Consider the following 24,312-nt stretch of genomic DNA (forward strand, 5'->3'; position numbering starts at 1 on the left):
CTGGTCATTTATGAACATTTGAACATCTTGGCCATGCTCTGTTATAATCTCCACCCGGCACAGCCAGAAGAGGACTGGCCACCCCACATAGCCTGGTTCCTCTCTAGGTTTCTTCCTAGGTTTTGGCCTTTCTAGGGAGTTTTTGCTAGCCACCGTGCTTCTACACCTGCATTGCTTGCTGTTTGGGGTTTTAGGCTGGGTTTCTGTACAGCACTTTGAGATATCAGCTGATGTACGAAGGGCTATATAAATAAATTTAATTTGATTTGATTTACTTTATGAAATTATAGCCCGATGTGCTCACATTGGTGTGTCCGGTTTACAGTGCGCAGTGTGGGGGGAAGTGACAGACATGCCACAGTCCAGGCTAGGCTTCTCAAATGTTGCAGTCTGGCTTCGGGTTTTTAAAGCTTGACAATGATTAACTAAAAAACTAAACCTTCAACAAAACACAAAAGAGTTACATGTAGGCCCATTACAGCAACATTTGAGCAGTAACCTGGCTACTCAACTACAATATACAGTATTTGGAGTGCTGCAGTGCAAAAAAAGAAATAACATGTTTTAAGTTTAAATGTTACAACAATCCAAAGCTAAGTTGACATTTGGAGTTAATACTTTTTGATATTGGTTGCAGCATATTGTGCACATCTCTGCAATCATAGTACCACGGCTAGAATAATATTATTTATCTCTGGTTTTAATATTCTAAATTGCGACAGCATCCTATGTACATAAGTGGACATTATAAAAGCCCATATTTCAGTTTGGGTTGCAGATGCATGAAGAAAACAAAAAACAAATAGGCTATGTCTGGTTCGTGATTTCATTGGAGGAGTGGGTGAGTGACCGGCTTTCCCCCCTCATTGTTTTTCGTTGGCTACAGCTAGAGATGCTGCAGCTGTTATTTGGTTAGCTAGCTATGCTGAACTTGAACGACTGTTATCCAGTTAGCATATCTCTTAGTTGTCAAATGTATTTGGCATCGATCAAAAGGGTGGGAAGGCCAGTTCCCATTCCGTTGTCAAAACGTGGGTAGGGTCATGCTTGGATTGACAGGTAAGCTGCAGAAGGACAAGCAGGCTACTATTCCCCAACTTTTATCAGGGCAATTTTGACGGCCAACCAGCTGAAAAAGTTTGAGAGCGTTTATCTAATGTTCCCTCATTAGATTTTAGCTCATCTCACTATGGCTAGCATTAGTTGTTGATGTGCATAGGTAATTGAGGGAGAGCGAAAATACAGTTTCATGGCTGTTTGATCAAAATTATTGTTTAGTTCCCTAATGTAAGAGGACTCCTGTGCTATTTACAATTTTGCCGAAATCCATTCAGTGGCTTTTGGCGAATGTGTTCAAATGATCTAAAGTCGTGCTGCTGCTACTGCCAGTAAACACATAGTTAAGTTCAAAGTCAATGATTGCAGGCCCTTGCAGTGTTGCCAACTCCTCAGTAAGGAAAGTAGCTATTGGCTGTTCTAAAAGTCGCTAGAAGTCGCTAAATGACGTCATCACATAATTTGCATAATTGGCCATGTGCATATAATTGTGATGGACGCTGAAGGAGAGCGGAATAAGGTCGTGGGAGAGACAAAAAGGTGAGTAAAAAAACACCCTAAATATGTTTAGAACTACAAATGAACTTTCTTCTGTCGAGTCTTGTTTTTTTTTTATTTTTATGTCACAATTCCAACCCTCCTCCTTTATCCGGGCTTGGGACCGGCAAGTGACCCAAAAAAGACACTGGCAGAGTTACTTATTTTTATTTTTAAAAAAAAAAACATCTTAATTTAATTTGGTTTGGTTTTGAACTTTATGGTCCACTTAGGAATCTACAACAAGTCACAGTAAAACATGAACATTTTTAACCATAATTTTTTTTTTTTACATGTTTTTGTATACAATCTAAATGGACCAAAAAGAGACAATAGAATAAAATGTCAATGGCAATGTGAGAAAATGATGGTAACTAGTCTGGCTCTAATTCAGGTTCATTGTTTTTCAAATGTAAGCCAGGGTGGGATCAGCGCACGCGCGATTCATTTGCAGTCTGGACGCAGAGGGGTGAGCATCTCCTGCTCTGACTACAGTTGGGAGGGACTGCTGCGCGAGGACTGGACCGCCTGTGAGTGCTTTGGGACAGCACCCGCTGCTCGTTGAGAAGAGTAAGAACGAATCGTGCTTTCGCGTCAGTCTCCAAAAGTCTCCAATAACTCTATAAAAAGTCACTAGATTTGCCGCTAGATGCTTTTTGGAAAATTTGTCGCTAGAGGGTTCTGAATACTCGCTAAATATAGCGACAAAGTCGCTAAGTTGGAAACACGGGCCTTGTGGCAACTGGCTTATTTGCATATAGGCCTACTGTAGCTCTGATTGGCTATGGAGCACCGGTCTGTGTAGAATCCGATCCTGGACAGGACAGACGTTTTTATTCGGTTTTATTTAATGCAGTGTCTATTCATTGTCCAAACGCACGGCCGCTTTCCGACTATTGCTATATTATTTTCACAAATGCCTTACTATATACGTCATTCCCAAACATTGTATACATTTATGATAATGTAAAAATGACCATATCTAAGTACTCGCTTGTCAGAATATTTAAAAAAGGTGTTACAAATATTTTAAGTTGCAAAATGCTGTCAATTCCACTTTAAGCTTTTAACAGTTTTGAGGAAATCTTCTAGTTGAATGTTCTACATAGTGATTGCTTCCCACTGAGCGCAGACAGCAATTAAACATCTATTGCACATTGGTTCAATGTAATTTGTAATTTATCAATGGACAAGGAGAATATTAAATTAGCCACCAGCCAGCTAGAGAACAGTTCGTAAACAACTTTACTTCAAGCAAGACTTTTTGGCTGCGTTTACACAGGCTGCCCAATTCTGGTCTTTTGCCAAATTGTTGGCAAAAGAGCTGATCTGATTGGCCAAAAGACCAAATAGTGGAAAAAGATCAGAATTGGGCTGCCTGTGTAAATGCAGTCTTTGTTTCAAGTGTCCTTTCATAACTGGTACCGCTCACGGAGAGAAAGTAGGCAGCCATAAAATATATATATATATATATATATATATATGCTAAAAAAAATAAAGGGAACACTAAAATAGCACATCCTAGATCTGAATGAATGAAATATTCTTATTAAATACTTTTTTCTTTACATAGTTGAATGTGCTGACAACAAAATCACACAAATTATCAATGGAAATCAAATTTATCAACCCATGGAGTTCTGGATTTGGAGTCACACTCAAAATTAAAGTGGAAAACCACACTACAGGCTGATCCAACTTTGATGTAATGTCCTTAAAACAAGTCAAAATGAGGCTCAGTAGTGTGTGTGGCCTCCACGTGCCTATATGACCTCCCTACAACGCCTGGGCTTGCTCCTGATGAGGTGGCGGATGGTCTCCTGAGGGATCTCCTCCCAGACCTGGACTAAAGCATCCGCCAACTCCTGGACAGTCTGTGGTGCAACGTGGCGTTGGTGGATGGAGCGAGACATGATGTCCCAGATGTGCTCAATTGGATTCAGGTCTGGGGAACGGGCGGGCCAGTCCATAGCATCAATGCCTTCCTCTTGCAGGAACTGCTGACACACTCCAGCCACATGAGGTCTAGCATTGTCTTGCATTAGGAGGAACCCAGGGCCAACCGCACCAGCATATGGTCACAAGGGGTCTGAGGATCTCATCTCGGTACCTAATGGCAGTCAGGCTACCTCTGGCGAGCACATGGAGGGCTGTGCGGCCCCCCAAAGAAATGCCACCCCACACCATGACTGACCCACCGCCAAACCGGTCATGCTGGAGGATGTTGCAGGCAGCAGAATGTTCTCCACGGCGTCTCCAGACTCTGTCACGTCTGTCACATGTGCTCAGTGTGAACCTGCTTTCATCTGTGAAGAGCACAGGGCGCCAGTGGCGAATTTGCCAAGCTTGGTGTTCTCTGGCAAATGCCAAACGTCCTGCACGGTTTTGGGCTGTAAGCGCAAACCCCACCTGTGGACGTCGGGCCCTCGTACCACCCTCATGAAGTCTGTTTCTGACCGTTTGAGCAGACACATGCACATTTGTGGCCTGCTGGAGGTCATTTTGCAGGGCTCTGGCAGTGCTCCTCCTGCTCCACCTTGCACAAAGGCGGAGTTAGCGGTCCTGCTGCTGGTTTGTTGCCCTCCTACGGCCTCCTCCACGTCTCCTGATGTACTGGCCTGTCTCCTGGTAGCGCCTCCATGCTCTGGACACTACGCTGACAGACACAGCAAACCTTATTGCCACAGCTCGCATTGATGTGCCATCCTGGATGAGCTGCGCTACCTGAGCCACTTGTGTGGGTTGTAGACTCCGTCTCATGCTACCACTAGAGTGAAAGCACCGCCAGCATTCAAAAGGGAGCAAAACATCAGCCAGGAAGCATAGGAACTGAGAAGTGGTCTGTGGTCACCACCTGCAAAACCACTCCTTTATTGGGAGTATCTTGCTAATTGCCTATAATTTCCACCTGTTGTCTATTCCATTTGCACAACAGCATGTGAAATTTATTGTCAATCAGTGTTGCTTCCTAAGTGGACAGTTTGATTTCACAGAAGTGTGATTGACTTGGAGTTACATTGTGTTTAAGTGTTCCCTTTATTTTTTTGAGCAGTGTATTTCAAGGCCTACCTTCAAACTCAGTGCTTCTTTGCTTGATATCATGGGCAAATTAAAAGAAATCAGCCAAGACTTCAGAAAAAAAAATGTAGACCACCACAAGTCTGGTTCCTCCACAAGTCAGCAATTTCCAAATGCCTGAAGGTACCACATTCATCTGTACAAACAATAGTACGCAAGTATAAACACCATGTGACCACGCAGCCATCATACCGCTCAGGAAGAAGATGTGTTCTGTCTCCTAGAGATGAACTTACTTTGGTGTGAAAAGTGCAAATCAATCTCAGAACAACAGTAAAGGACCTTGTGAAGATACTAGAGGAAACTGGTACAAAAGTATCTCAATCCACAGTAAAACGAGTCCTATATCGACATAACCTGAAAGGCCACCCAGCAAGGAAGAAGCCACTGCTCCAAAACCGCCATAAAAAAAGCCAGACTACGGTTTGCAACTGCATATCGTACTTTTTGAAGAAATGTCCTCTGGTCTGATGAAACAAAAATAGAACTGTTTGCCCATAATGACCATTGTTGTGTTTGGAGGAAAAAGGGGGAGACTTGCAGGCCGGAGAACACCATCCCAACCGTGAAGCAAGGGGGTGGCAGCATCATGTTGTGGAGGTGCTTTGCTGCAGGAGGGACTGGTGCACTTCACAAAATAGATGGCTGCATGAGGAAGGAAAATTATGTGGATATATTGAAGCAACATCTCAGGACATCAGTCAGGAAGTTAAAGCTTGGTCGCAAATGGGTCTTCCAAATGGACAATGACCCCAAGCATACTTCCAAAGTCGTGGCAAAATGGCTTAAGGACAACAAAGTCAAGGTATTGGAGTGGCCATCACAAATCCCTGACCTCAATCCTATAGAACATTTTTGGGCAGAACTGAAAAAGCGTGTGTGAGCAAGGAGACCTACAAACCTGACTCAGTTACACCAGCTCTGTCAGGAGGAATGGGCCAAATTCACCCAATTAATTGTGGGAAGCTTGTGAAAGGCTACCTGACACGTTTGGCCCAAGTTAAACAATTTAAAGGCAATGCTACCAAATACTAATTGAGTGTATGTACACTTCTGACCCACTGGGAATGTGATGAAAGAAATAAAAGCTGAAATAAAAAACTCTACTATTATTCTGACATTTCACATTCGTAAAATAAAGTTGTGATCCTAACTGACCTAAGACAGGGAATTTTTACTAGAATTAAATGTCAGGAATTGTGAAAAACTGAGTTCAAATGTATTTGACTAAGGTGTTTGTAAACTTCCGACATCAACTGTAAGTAGACCCAGCCTTCTATAGGGTTCATGTTTAGCAGAAGAGGAGTGGCTAGGTATCCAGAAATACATTCTGGCTCATTCTAGCAGGTTTAAACAGTATAGTTCCTACAGATCATTACCACATCTAATAATGATCTATTTAACAAAACAGAGGAGGAGCGCCTCTGGCAATCTATGTCAGATGATAGGTGCTCTTTGAAATGGTGATGAACAGTTAAACAAGCAACAAAGATTCTAGTAGTATAAGCATTAGCAAACCCTTTAAAAATATAAAGGCACTCGTGTAGAAAAGTTAATACACTTTTATTGTAACTTGGCTAATGAATGGCAAGGAGGTAAAAACAAGTTGCCTACTATTAGCAACAAACATTTCCATTCCTCTCTCTTTTAAACTATTTGGAGAATTTTGCAATGCTTCCGCATCATTTTTTTTGTTTTAAAGTATTTTTTATTAAAGGGTGAGTAGTCAATTGCATTTTCAAATAATATAATTTATTTAGTGAAATCAGGTAAAATGGAAAACGTTTTGCAAGGAAAACAAGTGTTTCTTATTGGACAAATTCACGTTAGTTCTGCCCAGTTTTGGCCCGTTTACTTTTGTATGGTTCCTAGTAAATACAGCCCTGATAATCCCACTTGGTTAAATTAAATATTAGTCTACTTTTTCAAATGGAGCTGTTCTTTTCATTATACAGCATCTGAGAAATAAGACCACTTTATATAAAGTGCAGCATTCTTAATCTTACCTAGCCTGCACATGCAGCAGGAATTTTTCATTAATTTGTTTTCTACAATAGACTTTGTGTGCAATAACCAATAATCCGATTTCAGCACAGTCTTAACTCCAGGTCTTGTAGATATTCTTATTTGAGTGTATAAAGTCTACAAACTTATCTAAGGTCCACTATGTGCATGTTTTAATTATTCACATATAAAATGTGGCCTCCAACACTGAAAAACAAGTCACATTTTCTTTATTATTACTACTGGAAACATAGTCAATATAAATATGCGGTGCCTTCGGAAAGTATTCAGACCCCTCGACTTTTTCCATATTTTGTTAGGTTACAGCCTCATTCTAAAATGGATTAAATCGTTTTTTCCCCCTCAATCTACACACAATACCCCATAATGAAAAAACAAAAACAGGTTCAGAAAATATTTTCTCCTCGCTCCCCTTTTAAATATTAAAAACGTAAATATCACATTTACATAAGTATTCAGACCCTGTACTCAGTACTTTGTTGAAGCACCTTTGGCAGAGATTACAGCCTCGAGTCTTCTTGGGTATGATGCTACAAGCTTGGAACACCTGTATTTGGGGAGTTTCTCCCATTCTTCTCTGAAGATCCTCTCAAGCACTGTCAGGTTGGATGGGGAGCGTTGCTGTACAGCTATTTTCAGGTCTCTCCAGAGATGTTAGATTGGGTTCAAGTCCGGGCTCTGGCTCGGCCACTCAAGGACATTGAGACTTGTCCCAAAGCCACTCCTGTGTTGTCTTGGCTGTGTGCTTAGGCTCGTAGTCCTGTTGGAAGTTGAAACTTCGCCCCAGTCGGAGGTCCTGAGGGTTCTGGAGCAGGTTTTCATCAAGGATCGATCTGTACTTTGCTCTATTCATCTATCCCTCAATCCTGACTAGTCTCCCAGTCCCTGCCTCTGAAAAACATCCCCACCGAAGGGATGGTGCCAGTTTCCTCCAGACATGACTTTTGGCATTCACCCCAAAGAGTTCATTCTTGGTTTCATCAGACAATAGAATGTTGTTTCTCATGGGCTGAGAGTCTTTAGGTGCCTTTCGCAAACTCCAAGCGGACTGTCATGTGCCTTTTACTGAGGAGTGGCTTCCGTCTGGCCACTCTACCATAAATGCCTGATTAGTAGAGTGCTATAGAGCTGGTAGTCCTTCTGGAAGGTTCTCCCATCTCCACAGAGGATCTCCAGAGCTCTGTCAGAGTGACCATCGGGTTCTTGGTCACCTCCCTGACCAAGGTCCTTATCCCCCAACTGCTTAGTTTTGTCGGGCGGCCAGCTCTAGAAATAGTCTCTGTGCCTTGACACAAATTTGTCTCTGAGCTCTACAGACAATTCTTTCAACCTCATGGCTTGGTTTTTGCTCTGACATGCACTGTCAACTGTGGGACCTTAATATAGACAGGTGTGTGCCTTTCCAAATCATATCCAATCAATTGAATTTACCACAGGTGGACTCCAATCAAAATGTAGAAACATCAAAGATGATCAATGGAAACAGGATGCACTTAAACTCCATTTAGAGTCTTATAGAAAAGGTCTGAACACTTATGTAAATGAGGTATCGGTTTGGTTTAAAAACCTGTTTTTGCGTTGTCATTCTGGGGTTGTGTGTGTGTAGATTGATGATTTTTATTCATTTAATCCATTTTAGAATACTGCTGAAACGTAACAATGTGGAAAAAGTAAATTGGGTCTGAATTTCTGAAGGCACTTTATAATACACAGCTGGAGACATTTTACACTTCTGCGTTGTGATACCAAAAAAAATTGCAAAATGTATAGTTTGTGTATTTAAAATAAATCTGATATTGTCCACAATGATCAACCTAACATCTTGCAGGTAAGATAAAATTAGCATGAAAATATATTATCGCCGCTAAGACAAAGTTATTGAATGATTTTAAAGAAATATATATATTTTTTTACAGTAGCATTCTAACCAGTACCATTCTCTAACCAGAATAGAAAGAGGAGTGAGAGGCCCCGGTGCACAACTGGGCAAGAGACAAGTACATTCGTGTCTAGTTTGAGAAACAGACGCCTCACAAGTTTTCAACTGGCAGCTTCATTAAATAGTACCCACAAAACACCAGTCTCAATGTCAACAGTGAAGAGGCAACAACGGGATGCGTCCTTCTAGGCAGAGTTCCTCTTTCCAGTGTCTGTTCTTTTGCCCATCTTAATCTTTTCTTTTTGTTGGCCAGTCTGAGATATGGCTTTTTCTTTGCAACTCTGCCTAGAAGGCCAGCATCCCGTGGTCACCTCTTCACTGTTGACATTGAGACTGGTGTTTTGTGGGTACTATTTAATGAAGCTGCCAGTTGAGGACTTGTGAGGTGTCTGTTTCTCAAACTAGACAATAATGTACTTGTCTTCTTGGTCAGTTGTGCACCGGGGGCCTCCCACTCCTTTCTATTCTGGTTAGAGCCAGTTTGCGCTGTTCTGTGAAGGGAGAAGTACTCAGCGTTGTACGAGATATTTAGTTTCTTGCATGGAATAGCCTTCGTTTCTCAGGACAAGAATAAACTGACAAGTTTCAGAAGAAAGGTCTTTGTTTCTGTCCATTTTGAGCCTGTAATCGAACCCACAAATGCTGATGCTCCAGATACTCAACTAGTCTAAAGAAGGCCAGTTATATTGCTTCTTTAATCAGTACAGCAGTTTTCAGTTGTGCTAACAATTGCAAAAGGGTTTTCTAATGATCAATTAGCCTTTTAAAATTATAAACTTGGATTAGCTAACACATGGCATTGGATCACAGGAGTGATGGTTGCTGATAATGGGCCAACGTAGATATTCCATTAAAAATCAGCCGTTTCCAGCTACAACAGTTATTTACAACATTAACAATGTCTACACTGTATTTCTGATTAATTTGATGTTATTTTAATGGACAAAAATGTGCTTTTCTTTCAAAAACAAGGACATTTCTAAGTGACCCCAAACGTTTGAACGGTAGTGTATATATTGATTTATTGAGGAGACCTTTTCTAGAGCCAACTCAGGGTCAGGAATACAGGAGACAGTGGTTTTATCAGAGTAGAACATGTTATGTAAAAACCCTTCAGCAGAAACATTTTTAAAAACTGTTTCTTAATTAAACCATGATTAGTGTTTTGCCGTGTCGTATCTCTAATACATCCTATAGGACAATTATCACTGAGATCATATGCAAATACTCCACTACACAAATATTTATGGGGGTTATTAGTAAGAATTAACTCAATCAATGAAGAGTTAACAGGGCCATGTGGGTTTTGAGATCAATTGAGTAAGATAAAAATCTATGCATTAAACTTAAATTGATTTGCAGCCAGGGATAGCTAATCCAGATTCAAAGCCCCTAAAATGACCCAGTCCGAGGACAGAACAGGTGTTAAACATTCAAAATATAGCACCAATAGCATCCGTCATGGCAGCAGGGGGGGCAGTACATACCAGCAACAAATACATTTGTATTTTGGTTTATCGACAACCAGGTCGTCAAATTTCTTGGGAATAAAAATATTTATTTAATAAGTCACTTTCTGAGCACTTTTACAATTGGCAAATATGTATGGAAGGTTTCGTTCAAATCAAAAGGGGTGTTGTCAAAAAAGCATTTGAATTCTAGTGATTTATCCTGTTTTAATAGACACTGTTAAAACAGGATAACACCCTGTTTTAATAACCCATGGAACTTACAATGCAATGATTGAAACGAAGGAGAAGCTTTATAAACTTTGTTGCTTTATTCTTAACAGGAATATCTTATTAACAGACAGGCGGATGCAACTACCCTCAGAACGTGTTGGACTGCGTCCCAATACTCTTAGCAATACTTAGCAATTTAGCAATACTGCAGACCGATGCTGAAAATGAAGTAAAATAGACCTCACTCTATAAAAATATGTTCCACAACCGTAGTCTTCAGTGTAATTAAATGTAAAAGATATTGGAAGGTGCCTATGAACCGATCATAAACTAAATATAATAATGTTTGTGTGTCGCGCAAGCTCATTTCTGGGATAATTTTTATAATGGCACATTTAATGTGTAGTGATTTTGATGCATTTTAGCTTTTTTGATTGAGTTTTTGCCCCACTAATATTTTCATGTTCAAATCTCAGACCCGGCTCACAGCACACAGCTGGTGAGGTGAAGGGTGGAGGGTGAACCCCGGTAATGGTGTGAGATCCAGATCATCCTCTGTTACTTCAGGAGGAGGAGAGAAACGAAAGCGCTGCAGGAGGGAGGTGAAGAAGAGGAAGAGCTCAATCCTGGCCAGACCCTCCCCCAGACACACCCTACGACCTGCGAGAGAGACCAAAGATACAGAAAATAGCATGAAGTCTGTCCAAAAGGCAACCTGAATTGATCTACTTCTTGCAATTAAACAATTTGTTATATAATGAAGTTAATATACCTGCAGAGAAGGCCATAAAGGCGTCCCTCTTGACAAATCCTCCCTGCTCATCCAGAAAGTGTGAGGGGTTAAAGGTGTGGGGGCTCTCCCATTCGCTATCATCCTGTAGGACCGATGTCAGTAGAGGAATCACAGACGTCCCCTGCAGTAAGGGTGAAGCATAGGACCCCTTATTTTCAGAGTAAAAGTGATGAAATGTTGTTTAATAGGAATAGATTGCAACTTCAGGCAGCTATATATACTTATGGCATGCCCATACTCCAATATTTCACAATAATGTGTTGTGCTCTGGATGCTGTCTTTTTGCATCCCCCAAATGTGGAATCCTTACCGATATCATGGACAGTTATGGTTTGAGAACATTCCAAGATTTGAAAGATACATACAACTCCTTTTTTCTATATTTACTACCAAAGTCAGCTTTGCTGGTCTACAGAGTCCCTTGCGAAACCCAACTACCAAACCTTCCAGTGATAGATTTATAAATACACTATCTGGGCTCCCAAATGGACTGATCTCTATAATATATAAACAACTTTTGGAAAGCTCATATTCTGAGCTAGCCATTTAAACAGTATGGTCCACAGATCTAATTCAATCTGAACAATCATTTAACTGGAACAGAATATAGATGTCACGTATACTCCCTCTCCGGCGCACTAGGTCACCAGGCAGCTCATTATTATATACACACACTTTCTGTCACCATCATTACGTGCACCAGCACCTCAGACTCACCTGGACGCCATCACCTGCCTGATTACCTTCCATATATTACTCCCTTTGGTTCCTTCCCAGGCATTGTTTCTGTTTCATGTCTGTGTATTGTTTGTTCTCGTTTTGTATTATGTTTAGTTTATTGATTAACTCCCTGAACTTGCTTCACGACTCCCAGCTCACATATTACAATTGAAAAATATGACCTTGGCATCCTGTAATCCCAACCATACATTTATACAGGCGGGTTGGGAGGCATGGTTTCCAGGTGGGGAAGGAGGATGCGGGGTTGGATAGGGACTGAAGGGGGAATGGATTGGGCTTCTATTTATATGCATTTCTTTTATTGTTTTTGAATCTGTAACTTCCCTTCAGGAAAAAGAAGACTATGAAGTTGGTCACAAAATAAACAGTGATTTGGATATCCAGGTATCTGACCTTTTTAATGAAATATCCCTGGAAGGTGACATCTCGGCTGGTGGTGTGAGGGACGGCCATGGGTGCAATGCTGGCCAGTCTCTGGGTCTCATGGATCACTGCATCAGTGTAGGGCAGGTTCTTCCTGTCCTCTACCAAGGGCTGACGACTTCCTATGACGCTGCTGATCTCCTCCTGGACCTGATCTGAGACAGAAAGGAGGGAGAGTTGGAGTTACTACAATGAAATGTACACTGAGAATACAAAACTTTAAAAACACCTGCTCTTCTTTCCATGACAGACTGACCAGGTGAAAGCTATGATCTCTTACTGTCTCTTGTTAAATCCACTTCAATCAGTGTAAATGAAGGGGAGGAGACAGGTTAACAATGGAGTTTTAAGCCTGAATACAATTTAGACTTTAATTAACCAGTTAAGAACAAATTCTTATTTACAATGACGGCCTACCAAAAGGCCTCCTGAAGGGACAGGGACTGGGATTAAAAATGAGTTAAATATAAATATAGGACAACACACACCACGACGAGAGAACACAACACTACATAAAGAGAGACCTAAGACAACACAGCATGGTAGCAGCACATAACATGGTACTAACATTATTGGGCAGACAACAGCACAAAGGGCAAGGTAGAGACAACAACACCACGCAGAGCAGCCACTGTCAGTAAGACTGTCCATGATTGAGTCTTTGAATGAAGAGATTGAGATAAAACTGTCCAGTTTGAGTGTTTGTTGCAGCTCGTTCCAGTCGCAGCTCGTTCCAGTCGCAGCTAGCTGCAGCGAACTGAAAAGATGATCGACCCAGGAATGTATGCGCTTTGGTGACCTTTAACAGAATGTGACTGGCAGAATGGTTGTTGTATGTGGAGGATGACGGCTGCAGTAGTTATCTGAGAGAGGGGGGAGTGAGGCTTAAGAGGGTTTTATAAATAAGCGTCAACCAGTGGGTCTTGCGACATGGATTGTGTATGTGTGCCATTCAGAGGGTGAATGGGCAAGACAAAAGATTTAAGTGCCTTTGAACGGGGTATGGGGAAGGTGCCAAGCGCATCGGTATGTGTCAAGAACTGACACGCAGCTGGGTTTTTCACACTCAACAGTTTCCAGTGTGTATCAAGAATAGTCCACCGCCCAAAGAACATCCAGCCAACTTGACAACTGTCAAAAGCATTGGATTCAACATGGGCCAGCATCTCTGGAATGCTTTCGAAACCTTCTAGAGTCCATGCACCAACAATTTGAGACTGTTCTGAGGAAGATGTTCCTCAGTTAACGTTTAACCTTCATTAACCAAGCCATCCTTGTCTAGTTTCATAATATATTCTTCAATCTGGCTCTTTGCCAATGTTTATAACTTGTAACACCCTGAGTGCTTTACTGTTTAATGTCTGTGTGTCACAGGTGGCACATTAATTGGGGAGGACGAGCTCATAATAATGGCTGGAATGGAATTGAAAACATGGTTTCAATATTTTTGATACCCCTCCATTCCAGCCATTATTATGAGCCGTCCTCCCCTCAGCAGCTTCCTGTGGTGTGTGTGCATTCATGTGTTTGTGTTTATATCAATCCTTACCCTGTATATGGGGGTACTTGGCCATTAGCAGCAGACCCCAGCGCAGGGTTGTCCCGGTGGTGTCGGTACCAGCACCAAACAGGTTACCAACACTAAATACCAGGTTGTCGTCATGGTAGAAAGAATCCATATTGCCAGATTCCTAACAGAAACAAACCCTCAGATGACATGAGTTATGTACAGTCCGTCTTTCGTCAACTCTTAGCCAAGAGAAACTGGCATGCATAGTATTGATATTAGCCCTCTGATTACAATGAAGAGATAAATGTGTCATGCTGTTCTGGGCAGCTTAAGTTGGCCCTTCTTTTGACTGGACAATAATTAAGATAAGATCAAACTAGAGCTTGATTTGTGGAGAGTGGTGCTTCTACACCTGCATTGCTTGCTGTTTTAGGCTGGGTTTCTTGACAGCACTTTGACATCAGCTGATGTAAGAAGGGCTTTATAAATACATTTGATTGAAAAAAAGCAGAGCATCTATTTACCACGGACAGTCCTCTTCAAATCTTTACAATCATTGAATCAATATGTTCTGACCATGAGAGTTTACAATCTAAAGTAACACCAAGTAATTTAATATCCTCAGCCACACCATTGATTACCAGATTCAGCTGATGTCCAGAACTTAGGGAATGATTTGTATCAATACAATGCTTCATTTTGGATATGTTCAGGACCAGTTTATTACTGGCCACCCATTCTCAAACTGACTGCAACTCTTTGTTTAGTGTTACAGTGATTTCACTAGCTGTGATTGCTGACGGGTTGAATCATCAGCATACATGGGCCCACAGGCTCTGTTTAATGCCAGTGGCAGGTCATTGATAAAAATAGAAAAGAGTAGAGGGCCAAGAGAGCTGCCATGCAGTACACCACACTTTACGTGTTTAACATTAGAGAAGCTTCCATTAAAGAAAACCCCTTGGGTTCTATTAGATAGATAGCTCTGAATCCACAATATGGCAGAGGTTGAAAAGCCATGACACATAGGATTATTCAACACGTTATGGTCACTAATATTAAAGGCTGCACTGAAATCTTTTTATTATACATTTCTTTAAACCAATCATCAGTCATCTGTGCCAGTGCATGTTCAGTGGCCTTCTCTATAAGCATTCTGAAAGTCTTAATTTGTTTACAGAGAAATAGCATTGTATTTGGTCAAACACCATTTTTCCCAACAGTTTGCTAAGAGCTGCCAGTAAGCTGACAGGTTGGCTGTTAGAAGCAGGCCTGAGGACAAACACTTCTCTTGGCTCAGATTAAAGACATGACAGTTGTCAATGCCAGGAGGTTTGTCATTATTGATCGACAATAATTTCTTCACCTCACCTTCAGCCAGTCAGATGTGCAACCAGACTTATTAACCACTCCTTTTGCCCCATCTCTATCAACTATACAGTTATTCAATTCCTCAACAATCCATGGAGCCAGTTTCTTAAAAGGTACATGCTTATCAATAACTAGAAGAAGCAATTTCATAAATGCATCAAGTGCAGCGTCTGGATGCTCCTTATTAATCATATCAGACCATATTTTTTAACATCATCCACATAAGAGTCACAGCAAAATGTTTTTTAAAAAAAAAAAATTAAAACTGCATTATTGATTAAGGGCTTGTAAGTACGCATTTCACTGTAAGGTCTATACCGGTTGTATTCGGCATGTGACATACAATTTAATTTGATTTGAAAATCATTTCTATGATCTCATACACTATTTTAGTCCCATCTTTGATTATTATTAACCATGACCGCGTACCACGGCCAAACCCTAACAAAGCTGGCCCAATTGTGCGTCGCCCAATGGGACTCCAATCAAGGCCAGTTGTGAAACAGCCTGGAATCGAACCAGGGTCTGTAGTGATGCCTCTAGCACTGAGATGCAGTGCCTTAGACCTCTGTGCCACTCAGGAGCCCCCATCAAGAATTTCACACACATTATCTGGATACTGACAGTTAGAACTTGGTGGCCTATAGGAGCTACACTAAAATAGGCTTTAGAGGAGCCAGGTGAACCTGCAATAACACGAGATCCTCTATAAGCATTTCAGGGATATGGCTCTGAATATGTACAGCAACAACTCCCCCATATGCATTCCTGTGTCTTCTGTAGATGTTATATCATTGTATTGCTAATGATGTATCAAATGAATTATCGACGTGAGTCTCATAAATGGCTAATATATGAATACATATCTGATGTTAGCAAGTTATTAATTGTATTGACCTTATTTCTAAGGCTACATATATTAAAACATCTTATGGGCAGGTGGGACGGTAGTTACATCACAAATGGTCCTTTTGTTCGATAATGTCCTTTATATCAATAAAAACTCAGTTTAGCTGGCACGCTTCAGTCAATAATCCACCCAGTTTCCCTCCATCAAAATGCATACAAAATTAATCCCAAACATTACTAATAAACTTTTCCAAACAAGTCAAACAACGTTTATAATCAAACCTTAGGTACCCTAATACGTAAATAAACAATAACATTTAAGACGGAGAATCGTTATTGTCTTTACCGGAGAAAAATACCAAAGAACGCGCTCTCTTCCACACGCTTGGAAACACTATAGCGAAATGGGAGCCACCTAGAAAAAATACAATTTCTGGCTCATTTTTTCCAAAAACCCAGCATGAAACTCTTTCTAAAGACTGTTGACATCTAGTGGAAGCCCTAGAAACTGCAATCTGGGAGGACTTATAATAAAAGTGATAGCCATTGAAAATAGTGGTGGGCTGAATTTCTTTTTTTTTGGGATGGTTTGTCCTCTGGGTTTCGCCTGCCATATCAGTTCTGTTATACACAGACATAATTTGAACAGTTTTAGAAACTTTAGAGTGTTTTCTATCCAAATGTACCAATAAAATTATATGGTTAATATAATATGGGCTATTTTTAGCCCTTTCCTGTGTAGCTTATCAGAGATAGACATAATATGGAAAATAACAAAAAAGCAAACAAAACAGATAATCAACACATTCTTTTAAATCAGCTTGAGGAACTGTTTCAGTGTTTGAGTCTGAGTTTACATGTGATTCTACTGATACAGAGAAAACTCTATCCTCCCTCAGCTGGCATTCAGTCAAACTGGTTGAATCAACATTTTCCACATCATTTAAATTAAATTATGTTGAATCAACGTCGAATAGATGTTGAATTGATGTCTGTGCCCAGTGGGATGTTAGTGTTGGACAACTGAAGTTAGTTGTGTTTTTCAGCAGTAAAGTGAACCACAAGGTGGTGTAATAAGTATTATAAACCCGGCAGTTTGGTTCCTGGATACTGATTATCCGAATGTCTTGGTAACTTAGACAATATACCACTAGTGTGGCACAAAATTACTAATTTACTGTTCTAATTATGTGGGTATCAAGTTTATAACACCAGCAAAGCACCTCTGGGTTTTGTGGAATATGGCCAATATACAAGGACTGTATACAGGCACTGCACTTAGCTGTGGTAAATTGACCAGATACCACACCCCCTCTGACCGTATTGATTAATTCTGTATAGTCATACTGAGCAATATTAATGAAACACTTTGTTATGAATGAGTGAGATGCAGATTCTGCATGAAGCCTTCATACCTCCAGGGTTTGCTTTCGGACGAGGAACGAGTCCACAAAGCCTCTACACATATGAGGGTTCAGAGTCTCCTTCAGGCCCCTCACCAGCTCTGTCACCTCCATCTTCATATCAGCAACATTCTTTTTCAGATGTGTCAGGTTGTTTATCCACGGACCCAACCAGGGAAACATGTTGTACATCTACACAGAGATTCAGGTAGAATACACATAAAACAATATTATATTAATTATAACACACCACAACTATGATTAGATCATTAAATACAAATGTGATGCACATAAATATGTAATTATTAGTTGTGTGCACCAATATCGATATGAGCAAGGCATATTGTAATGTCGGTTTATTATTTTTACTATTCTGTAAAAAGAACACATTAATTTTCCTGCATACACAAAACCCTCAAACAGACTTCACAGGCTCTAAATTTAGCATATTTAATTAATTGCCTGTTGATGGTCCTATAATATAGGCCTCCCTAACTAACCAGTATGAATACAATATTATAATACCAGAATATTCATGCCTGGCCCAAAGGACAATCTGCTAACAGTTGTCTGAACTTCAAAGAGCCATGGAAGTGAACAGAAAAGTGAACATACACAGGTGCAAAATATTTTATGCAAACCGATACGATAAGGAATCACAAAAATGGTACTGATAGTGATATAATTTTGTATATCGGTGCCCATCACTAGTGATTATTTAACCATATTATATATAATAATTCATATAATTAATTGTACAAAATATAGCAATTTTGGCTCTTATGGGATTCACAATTCACATGTCACAGGCATAGTAAGTGTACTTTTCTCAAAGTAGTTTTGAGGAAAAAGTCAGCAAAGTCAGAGCTAGAAACCTGTTGTTCAGGAACTTTTTTGGGGGGGTGGGGGCGAGGGGTTTATTTAAGATACTTTTTGAGGAGGTAGAGTTTCAGGGGCTTTCGGAAGATGGGCAGGGACTCTGCTGTCCTAGCTTCAGGGGGAAGCTGGTTCCACCATTGGTGTGCCAGGACAAAGAGCTTGGACTGGGCTATGAGGATTTTATTTGATATGTTATATGTATACATCATGAATATTGTATATAATTTATATAATAAAACATTTTAATTTGCAAGAATTCATAACAGGTGTTCTATTTCCTTGTTTTATTGATTGCACTGAGACAGACATTATTTACTCAGAAAATACAGTAAAAACATAATGGTCTGAATAAGCAGACTACCTGCATTGATGCAGAACCTATAAGGTGAACATTCTCATTGACCCTGTCCACCAGGCCTGTGAATAGTGGGTCAGTGTATTCAAACCTGCTGCCGTAGACAATGGCCGAGATTATGTTGGAGACGGCATAAAGCACAGGCTGTGCTGTGTCAAATGCCTTACCTGTAATAGACAAAACATCTAATTAATTACAAAATAAGCTTTCCAGAACCCACACGATCACTTAGCAAGCCAATTAGCTATTTACTAATAATGTGGTTTAAAATAGCCTGATTTTTAACCAGGCAATTAAGCCTAGGCATCCCCTATAAATACATCATACTACTTCTACTACTAGTGAAAAGATACTGATTCTCTTACCCTCATGTTTTTCCAACACTTCAATCAGGTAGGGGATTTCCTCTAAGATTTTCTCCTCACTCCCTTTCTTGCCCATCCCAAAGTCTCTAAGGTTTGTCAGGGCAAAGCGCCTCATCTCTTTCCATGAGTCTCCATTGGTAAACAGAATCCCTGTAGAGAACGTAGTTTGTTTCCATGACAATTAAAAGTGTAATATTAATAAATTATATTTACTATAATATGCCATTTAATAATGATCATGTACACATATATATATATATATACATAATCTGCCAAAGTATCTCTGCATCCTTTCTGGTCATGATCATCTATAACTATTTTAGACATTTATATTATTTGCAGAGGATGACAGCCTGATCTCTGCATTCACCATTCTAGCCTGATCTCTGCATTCACCATTCTAGCCTGATCTCTGCATTCACCATTCTAGCCTGATCTCTGCATTCACCATTCTAGCCTGATCTCTGCATTCACCATTCTAGCCTGATCTCTGCATTCACCATTCTAGCCTCTGATCTCTGCATTCACCATTCTAGCCTGATCTCTGCATTCACCATTCTAGCCTGATCTCTGCATTCACCATTCTAGCCTGATCTCTGCATTCACCATTCTAGCCTGATCTCTGCATTCACCATTCTAGCCTGATCTCTGCATTCACCATTCTAGCCTGATCTCTGCATTTACCATTCTAGCCTGATCTCTGCATTTACCATTCTAGTCCTGATCTCTGCATTCACCATTCTAGCCTGATCTCTGCATTCACCATTCTAGCCTGATCTCTGCATTCACCATTCTAGCCTGATCTCTGCATTCACCATTCTAGCCTGATCTCTGCATTTACCATTCTAGTCTGATCTTTACATTCACCATTCTAGCCTGATCTCTGCATTCACCATTCTAGCCTGATCTCTGCATTCACCATTCTAGTCTGATCTCTGCATTCACCATTCTAGTCTGATCTTTACATTCACCATTCTAGTCTCAAATGTCAGAAAGGAGTGGTATTATTAAAAATGAACTTGTCAGCTATTGGATCACTTTCAACCAATCAGAGGACAGCCTAATTCAAGCACAGTATTTGGCAACATTGTTTGTTAAACCCAACCACTGTTTCTGCGAGGGCACTGATTGGACCAGACATTTTCTGGCTTATTCCAAACGCCAATCTATTGGATAAAGGGCAGGCTGATATACATGCAGTAAAACAGAATGGTGAATGCAGCAATCAGACTTGTTCCACCAGGCTAGAATAAGACTTTCAACAGAATGTAATGCATTTCATTTCCAACTCATCTCAAAGTGTCTGAAATTGATTGTGTATCTCAATAAAGTTTATTTAAAGTAACTGTTAGGTGGAAATCTCACTTTTAAAAGTTCATAATTTGTTAACTCATACCCACAATGTTGTTGACTCATCCTATGCTCATATTTGTGGCCAACACATACATTGGAGAACAAACGCATGGATTGCTGTTTTAGCTTGTTCATAGACTGGTTACAGATTAAGGAAATCAATAAGACAGGTTGTCATTTGGGTGAACTATCCCTTTAAGAATGGGACATAGCCAGCATAAGAGTAAAATATCATTACCATGTCCTTGGTTGAAATCATAGAACACAGGAGTGATGTCCCTGTCCCCAAAGTCCTCTGCCTGGTTGACCAGCGCCTGCTTAACCGTCTTGTATCCTGCCAGAACAACAACTTTCTTGGGTCCAAAGTGAACCGTGAAGATGGAACCATATTTCTTGGAGAGCTGGACAGATAAAGTTTACATAAAGTACACCATAGACTCAGTTATGTCTCATAATATTATATGACAAAGCACATAACTGGACACCACATACAGCTTGTTTAACATGTATCAGTCAAGAAAAAGCGTGAAGACAGTGGTTTACAGTTGATGTCAGACCTAGGTTCAAATACCAGTCAATGTAATTTAATTACTAACAAAATTAGTATTTAGACAAAGTTTTTTATTGGAAATACATTTGGAAAGTATTGGTGTCAAGCTCCCGCTCCCAATGTCACCGGTCTACTAACCACTGGTCCTGGCAACCCATCTTTATGCACACCTGGCAACCCATCTTTATGCACACCTGGCAACCCATCATTATGCACACATGGCAACCCATCTTTATACACACCTGGCAACCATCATTATGCACACCTGGCAACCATCTTTTATGCATTACACATGGCACCCATCATTATGCACACCTGGCAACCCATCATTATGCACACCTGGCACCCATCCCATCATTATGCACACCTGGCAACCATCATTATGCACACCTGGCAACCCATCATTATGCACACCTGGCAACCCATCTTTATGCACACCTGGCAACCATCATTACATGGCAACCCATCTTTATGGCAACCCATCTTTATGCACACATGGCAACCATTTTTACGCACACCTGCGACTCATCATCAGTCACACCTGGACTTCATTACTCCCTTGATTACCTACCCTTTAAAAATCACTCTTCTGTTATCAGTCATCAGATAGTATTTTTTGTTTCCATGTCAGAGGTCTGGTCATGTCATTAACTGCACCAGTCATTAACTGCACCTATGTTACAAGTGGCATGTATTTACAACTACTTGTTGTTTTTATTTGATGTAGTTGTTTTTGGCTGTGTATTAGAAAATACTCAAACACAAAATGTCAAATACTTAAGTACACTATGTATTTGAACCCAGGTCTGTTATAACAAGATCCCTGAAGGGATATTCCTAGGGTGCATCTCGGGCGCCGAAGACGTGGATGTCGATTATGGCAGCCCCCCGCACCTCTCTGATTCAGAGGGGTTGGGTTAAATGCGGAAGACACATTTCAGTTGAATGAGTTCAGTTGTACAAATGACCAGGTGTCCCCTTTACTTTCAATATTCTAAAGTGACCTCATCTCTTTCCTTACAACACATTGGTCACTGTCACAAAGTATTTTGTCCATAGCCTGGTTCCCAACAAAAAACATCTGGGACCAGGCTACTTGGGCAGGACATATCTATTGAAATACACTACAGAATAAAACATTAAAACAACATTAACCAGCTAAAAGCATGTACAATGTGCCAGAGTTCATTCATCAGTTTGCTTACTGAACTTTTCAAACCTGGTAAAATAGCAAAAAACTAAGTGAGATAAAACAGATCAAATCTCACAGATCAAATCAACATCAACATGTTTTGTTCTGAAAGCAACGGATGACTTCATCTTACCTTGCAGAGAGTGCAGTAGGGCTTCTTGAGGTCCAGCTGGAGCATGTTACCAAGCAGGGGCAGCGGCCTCGGTCCTGGAGGCTCCTTCCCCTGTTCCTCAGAGCTGGAACCAGAGGAGCGGAGGTAGCCAGCAGTGTCACTGTGCTTGATGTCTGTAGAAGACCTTCTATAAGAGACATCTTCAAACTGAGCTCATACACCTTATACTGGGCTAAAAATACAACACACTAATGCTCTGTTATGGAACAAGTGTGTGTGCTCAGAGAACTTCCACAACAACAGAACTCCAATGAATGCTATTTGTATAACCTCCCCACACCACCCTATTGGAGCAAGATGAGAAGAGGGATGTTACAACCTCAGAGGAGGAGCTAAACAATGCAACTCCAGCAGGTCTGTCTACATATCATATAATTGTGAAACTCACATGATCTCACCTGCAGGTCATTGACAAACTCTCCATATGATTTGTGTCCTGGTCTTTCTTTCCATTTATACGCGAAATGGAATTTATAGACCAGATTAACACATGTAAACTTTATTCCATCACCCAATGGATTGTGAGGGGTTACATAGATAGAATGAGGTTAAATCTAATCATATTTGGGATTTGATTGTGTTACTAAAGATCTTCAGAAATCCCCCTCTGTTGTCTATATACTTTGAAAACTCTATACATATCATATAAAAACGATAATAAATTACTGATTGACATATATTTACATCTCCAATCATATATAATAACTTTTTAGACACTTGAAGGTGTTCCACATTTCATGTTTTATTTGTTTAGTGTGAGTCAATGGTGATCAGGTAAATGGTCTGGTAAAACTATCTTCAGTGCAGATGCCATTAATAAGTACAAATTCACAGCGCCGACTCGTCCATGTAGGAGAGGAAAGGCTGACAGATTTGATCAAATGTTGATAATTTATTGTTCAGAATATATCTAATTCTTTCTAAGTGTACAGTGTTTGCCAATTCACTGAGCCATAATTTGGTAGAGGGCGCTTCCCTCCTTTTCCAAAACAACAAGATTCGTTTTTTTGCCGAAATGAGACCGTAAGAGATGAGTTGATTTTGGGGGTTGGTTAATCCGTTTAGGGACTCAGACACTTTTGAAGTCTCCAAAATTGAAGTTTGAAGTCTCCAAAACTTCAGAGAGGATCCCAAAAATTCCACACCAATAACCATGCAAGCTAGAGCATAGGGCAAAGCAGTGGAGTAGTGTACCCTGCGCAGCCTGACATTTATCACACATAGTGGATGTATCAGGAAATATCCTATGCAGTTTAGTTTTGGAATAGTGTAATCTGTGTAATACCTTGAATTGTATGAGACGATGTCTGGAGTTAATGGAGCATGTGTGGATATACTCCAAGCTCTCTTCCCAGTCTGCCACCGAAATGTCAGTCCCTAGTTCTTCCTCCCATTTTGCCTTAACGCACTCTCAATTGTAATATATTAATCTACCTTTGGGCAAGATGTGCTGGCCCTGCAACACGAACAGTTGGGAGGAGGGGGGAATAGGGGGACTAAGGGGGGGAATAGGGGGACTAAGGGGGGAATAGGGGGACGGGGGGAATAGGGGGACTAAGGGGGGGGAAAGGGGGAATAGGGGTAGGGGGACTAAGGGGGAATAGGGGGACTAAGCCAGAAGTCGACCCACGATTTAATTTGCTCCCCAAAAGTTTTGTCATTTCTTTTTTAAGATTTTCAAGGATTTGAGTGGAGATCTGCTTCCCCAACCTCCCACTCTCGATGGGTTAGTATGTCTCATCTCTCCTTTAAATTGATCAAATGAGGTTCACTACCCATGGTGCTACCGACAAATCTACAAAGGTATGGCAGCTTTTCATTTAATTTGTAATCAGATCCACATCTCTGGCTTTTGAGTGACTAGAGATTATTCTTCCAGAGGACTTCATGACTCAAGCATTGCATTTGTTAATAAATGTTGAAGTGGCAAATACATAGTGTTCCATTTGCTACAGTTTAAAAAATTAATGTTTGTTGACAGAAGAGACCTCTGACACATTGTATCCACAAAACATAACTTGTGTTCTTTAACCTCAAAA

General features: G+C 40.5%; 1 protein-coding gene and 1 long non-coding RNA gene across 3 annotated transcripts; one reads left to right on the plus strand and one right to left on the minus strand.

The window, feature by feature from the left end:
• Positions 1-198: 198 nt before the first annotated feature.
• LOC121843324 lies at positions 199-10,931 on the plus strand. 2 transcript variants are annotated; one of them, XR_006081495.1, is made up of 3 exons: positions 199-1,596; positions 2,011-2,163; positions 10,794-10,931. It is a non-coding gene; the product is annotated as an uncharacterized LOC121843324 (long non-coding RNA). The 2 variants fall into 2 exon arrangements; XR_006081494.1 differs by having other exon boundaries at positions 200-1,596; positions 2,015-2,163.
• On the minus strand, positions 10,393-22,485 carry LOC112226259 (cytochrome P450 2K4). Its single transcript, XM_042312933.1, is given in 10 exon segments — positions 10,393-10,977; positions 11,090-11,231; positions 12,245-12,429; positions 13,824-13,965; positions 17,420-17,599; positions 18,648-18,808; positions 19,007-19,156; positions 20,598-20,760; positions 22,235-22,362; positions 22,365-22,485. Coding segments are annotated over 10 exon segments (1,488 nt in total). The 5' UTR covers positions 22,414-22,485; the 3' UTR covers positions 10,393-10,789.
• Positions 22,486-24,312: the final 1,827 nt, after the last annotated feature.

This window comes from Oncorhynchus tshawytscha, unplaced genomic scaffold (assembly GCF_018296145.1).
Source record: "Oncorhynchus tshawytscha isolate Ot180627B unplaced genomic scaffold, Otsh_v2.0 Un_contig_18787_pilon_pilon, whole genome shotgun sequence".
NCBI lineage: Eukaryota > Metazoa > Chordata > Actinopteri > Salmoniformes > Salmonidae > Oncorhynchus > Oncorhynchus tshawytscha.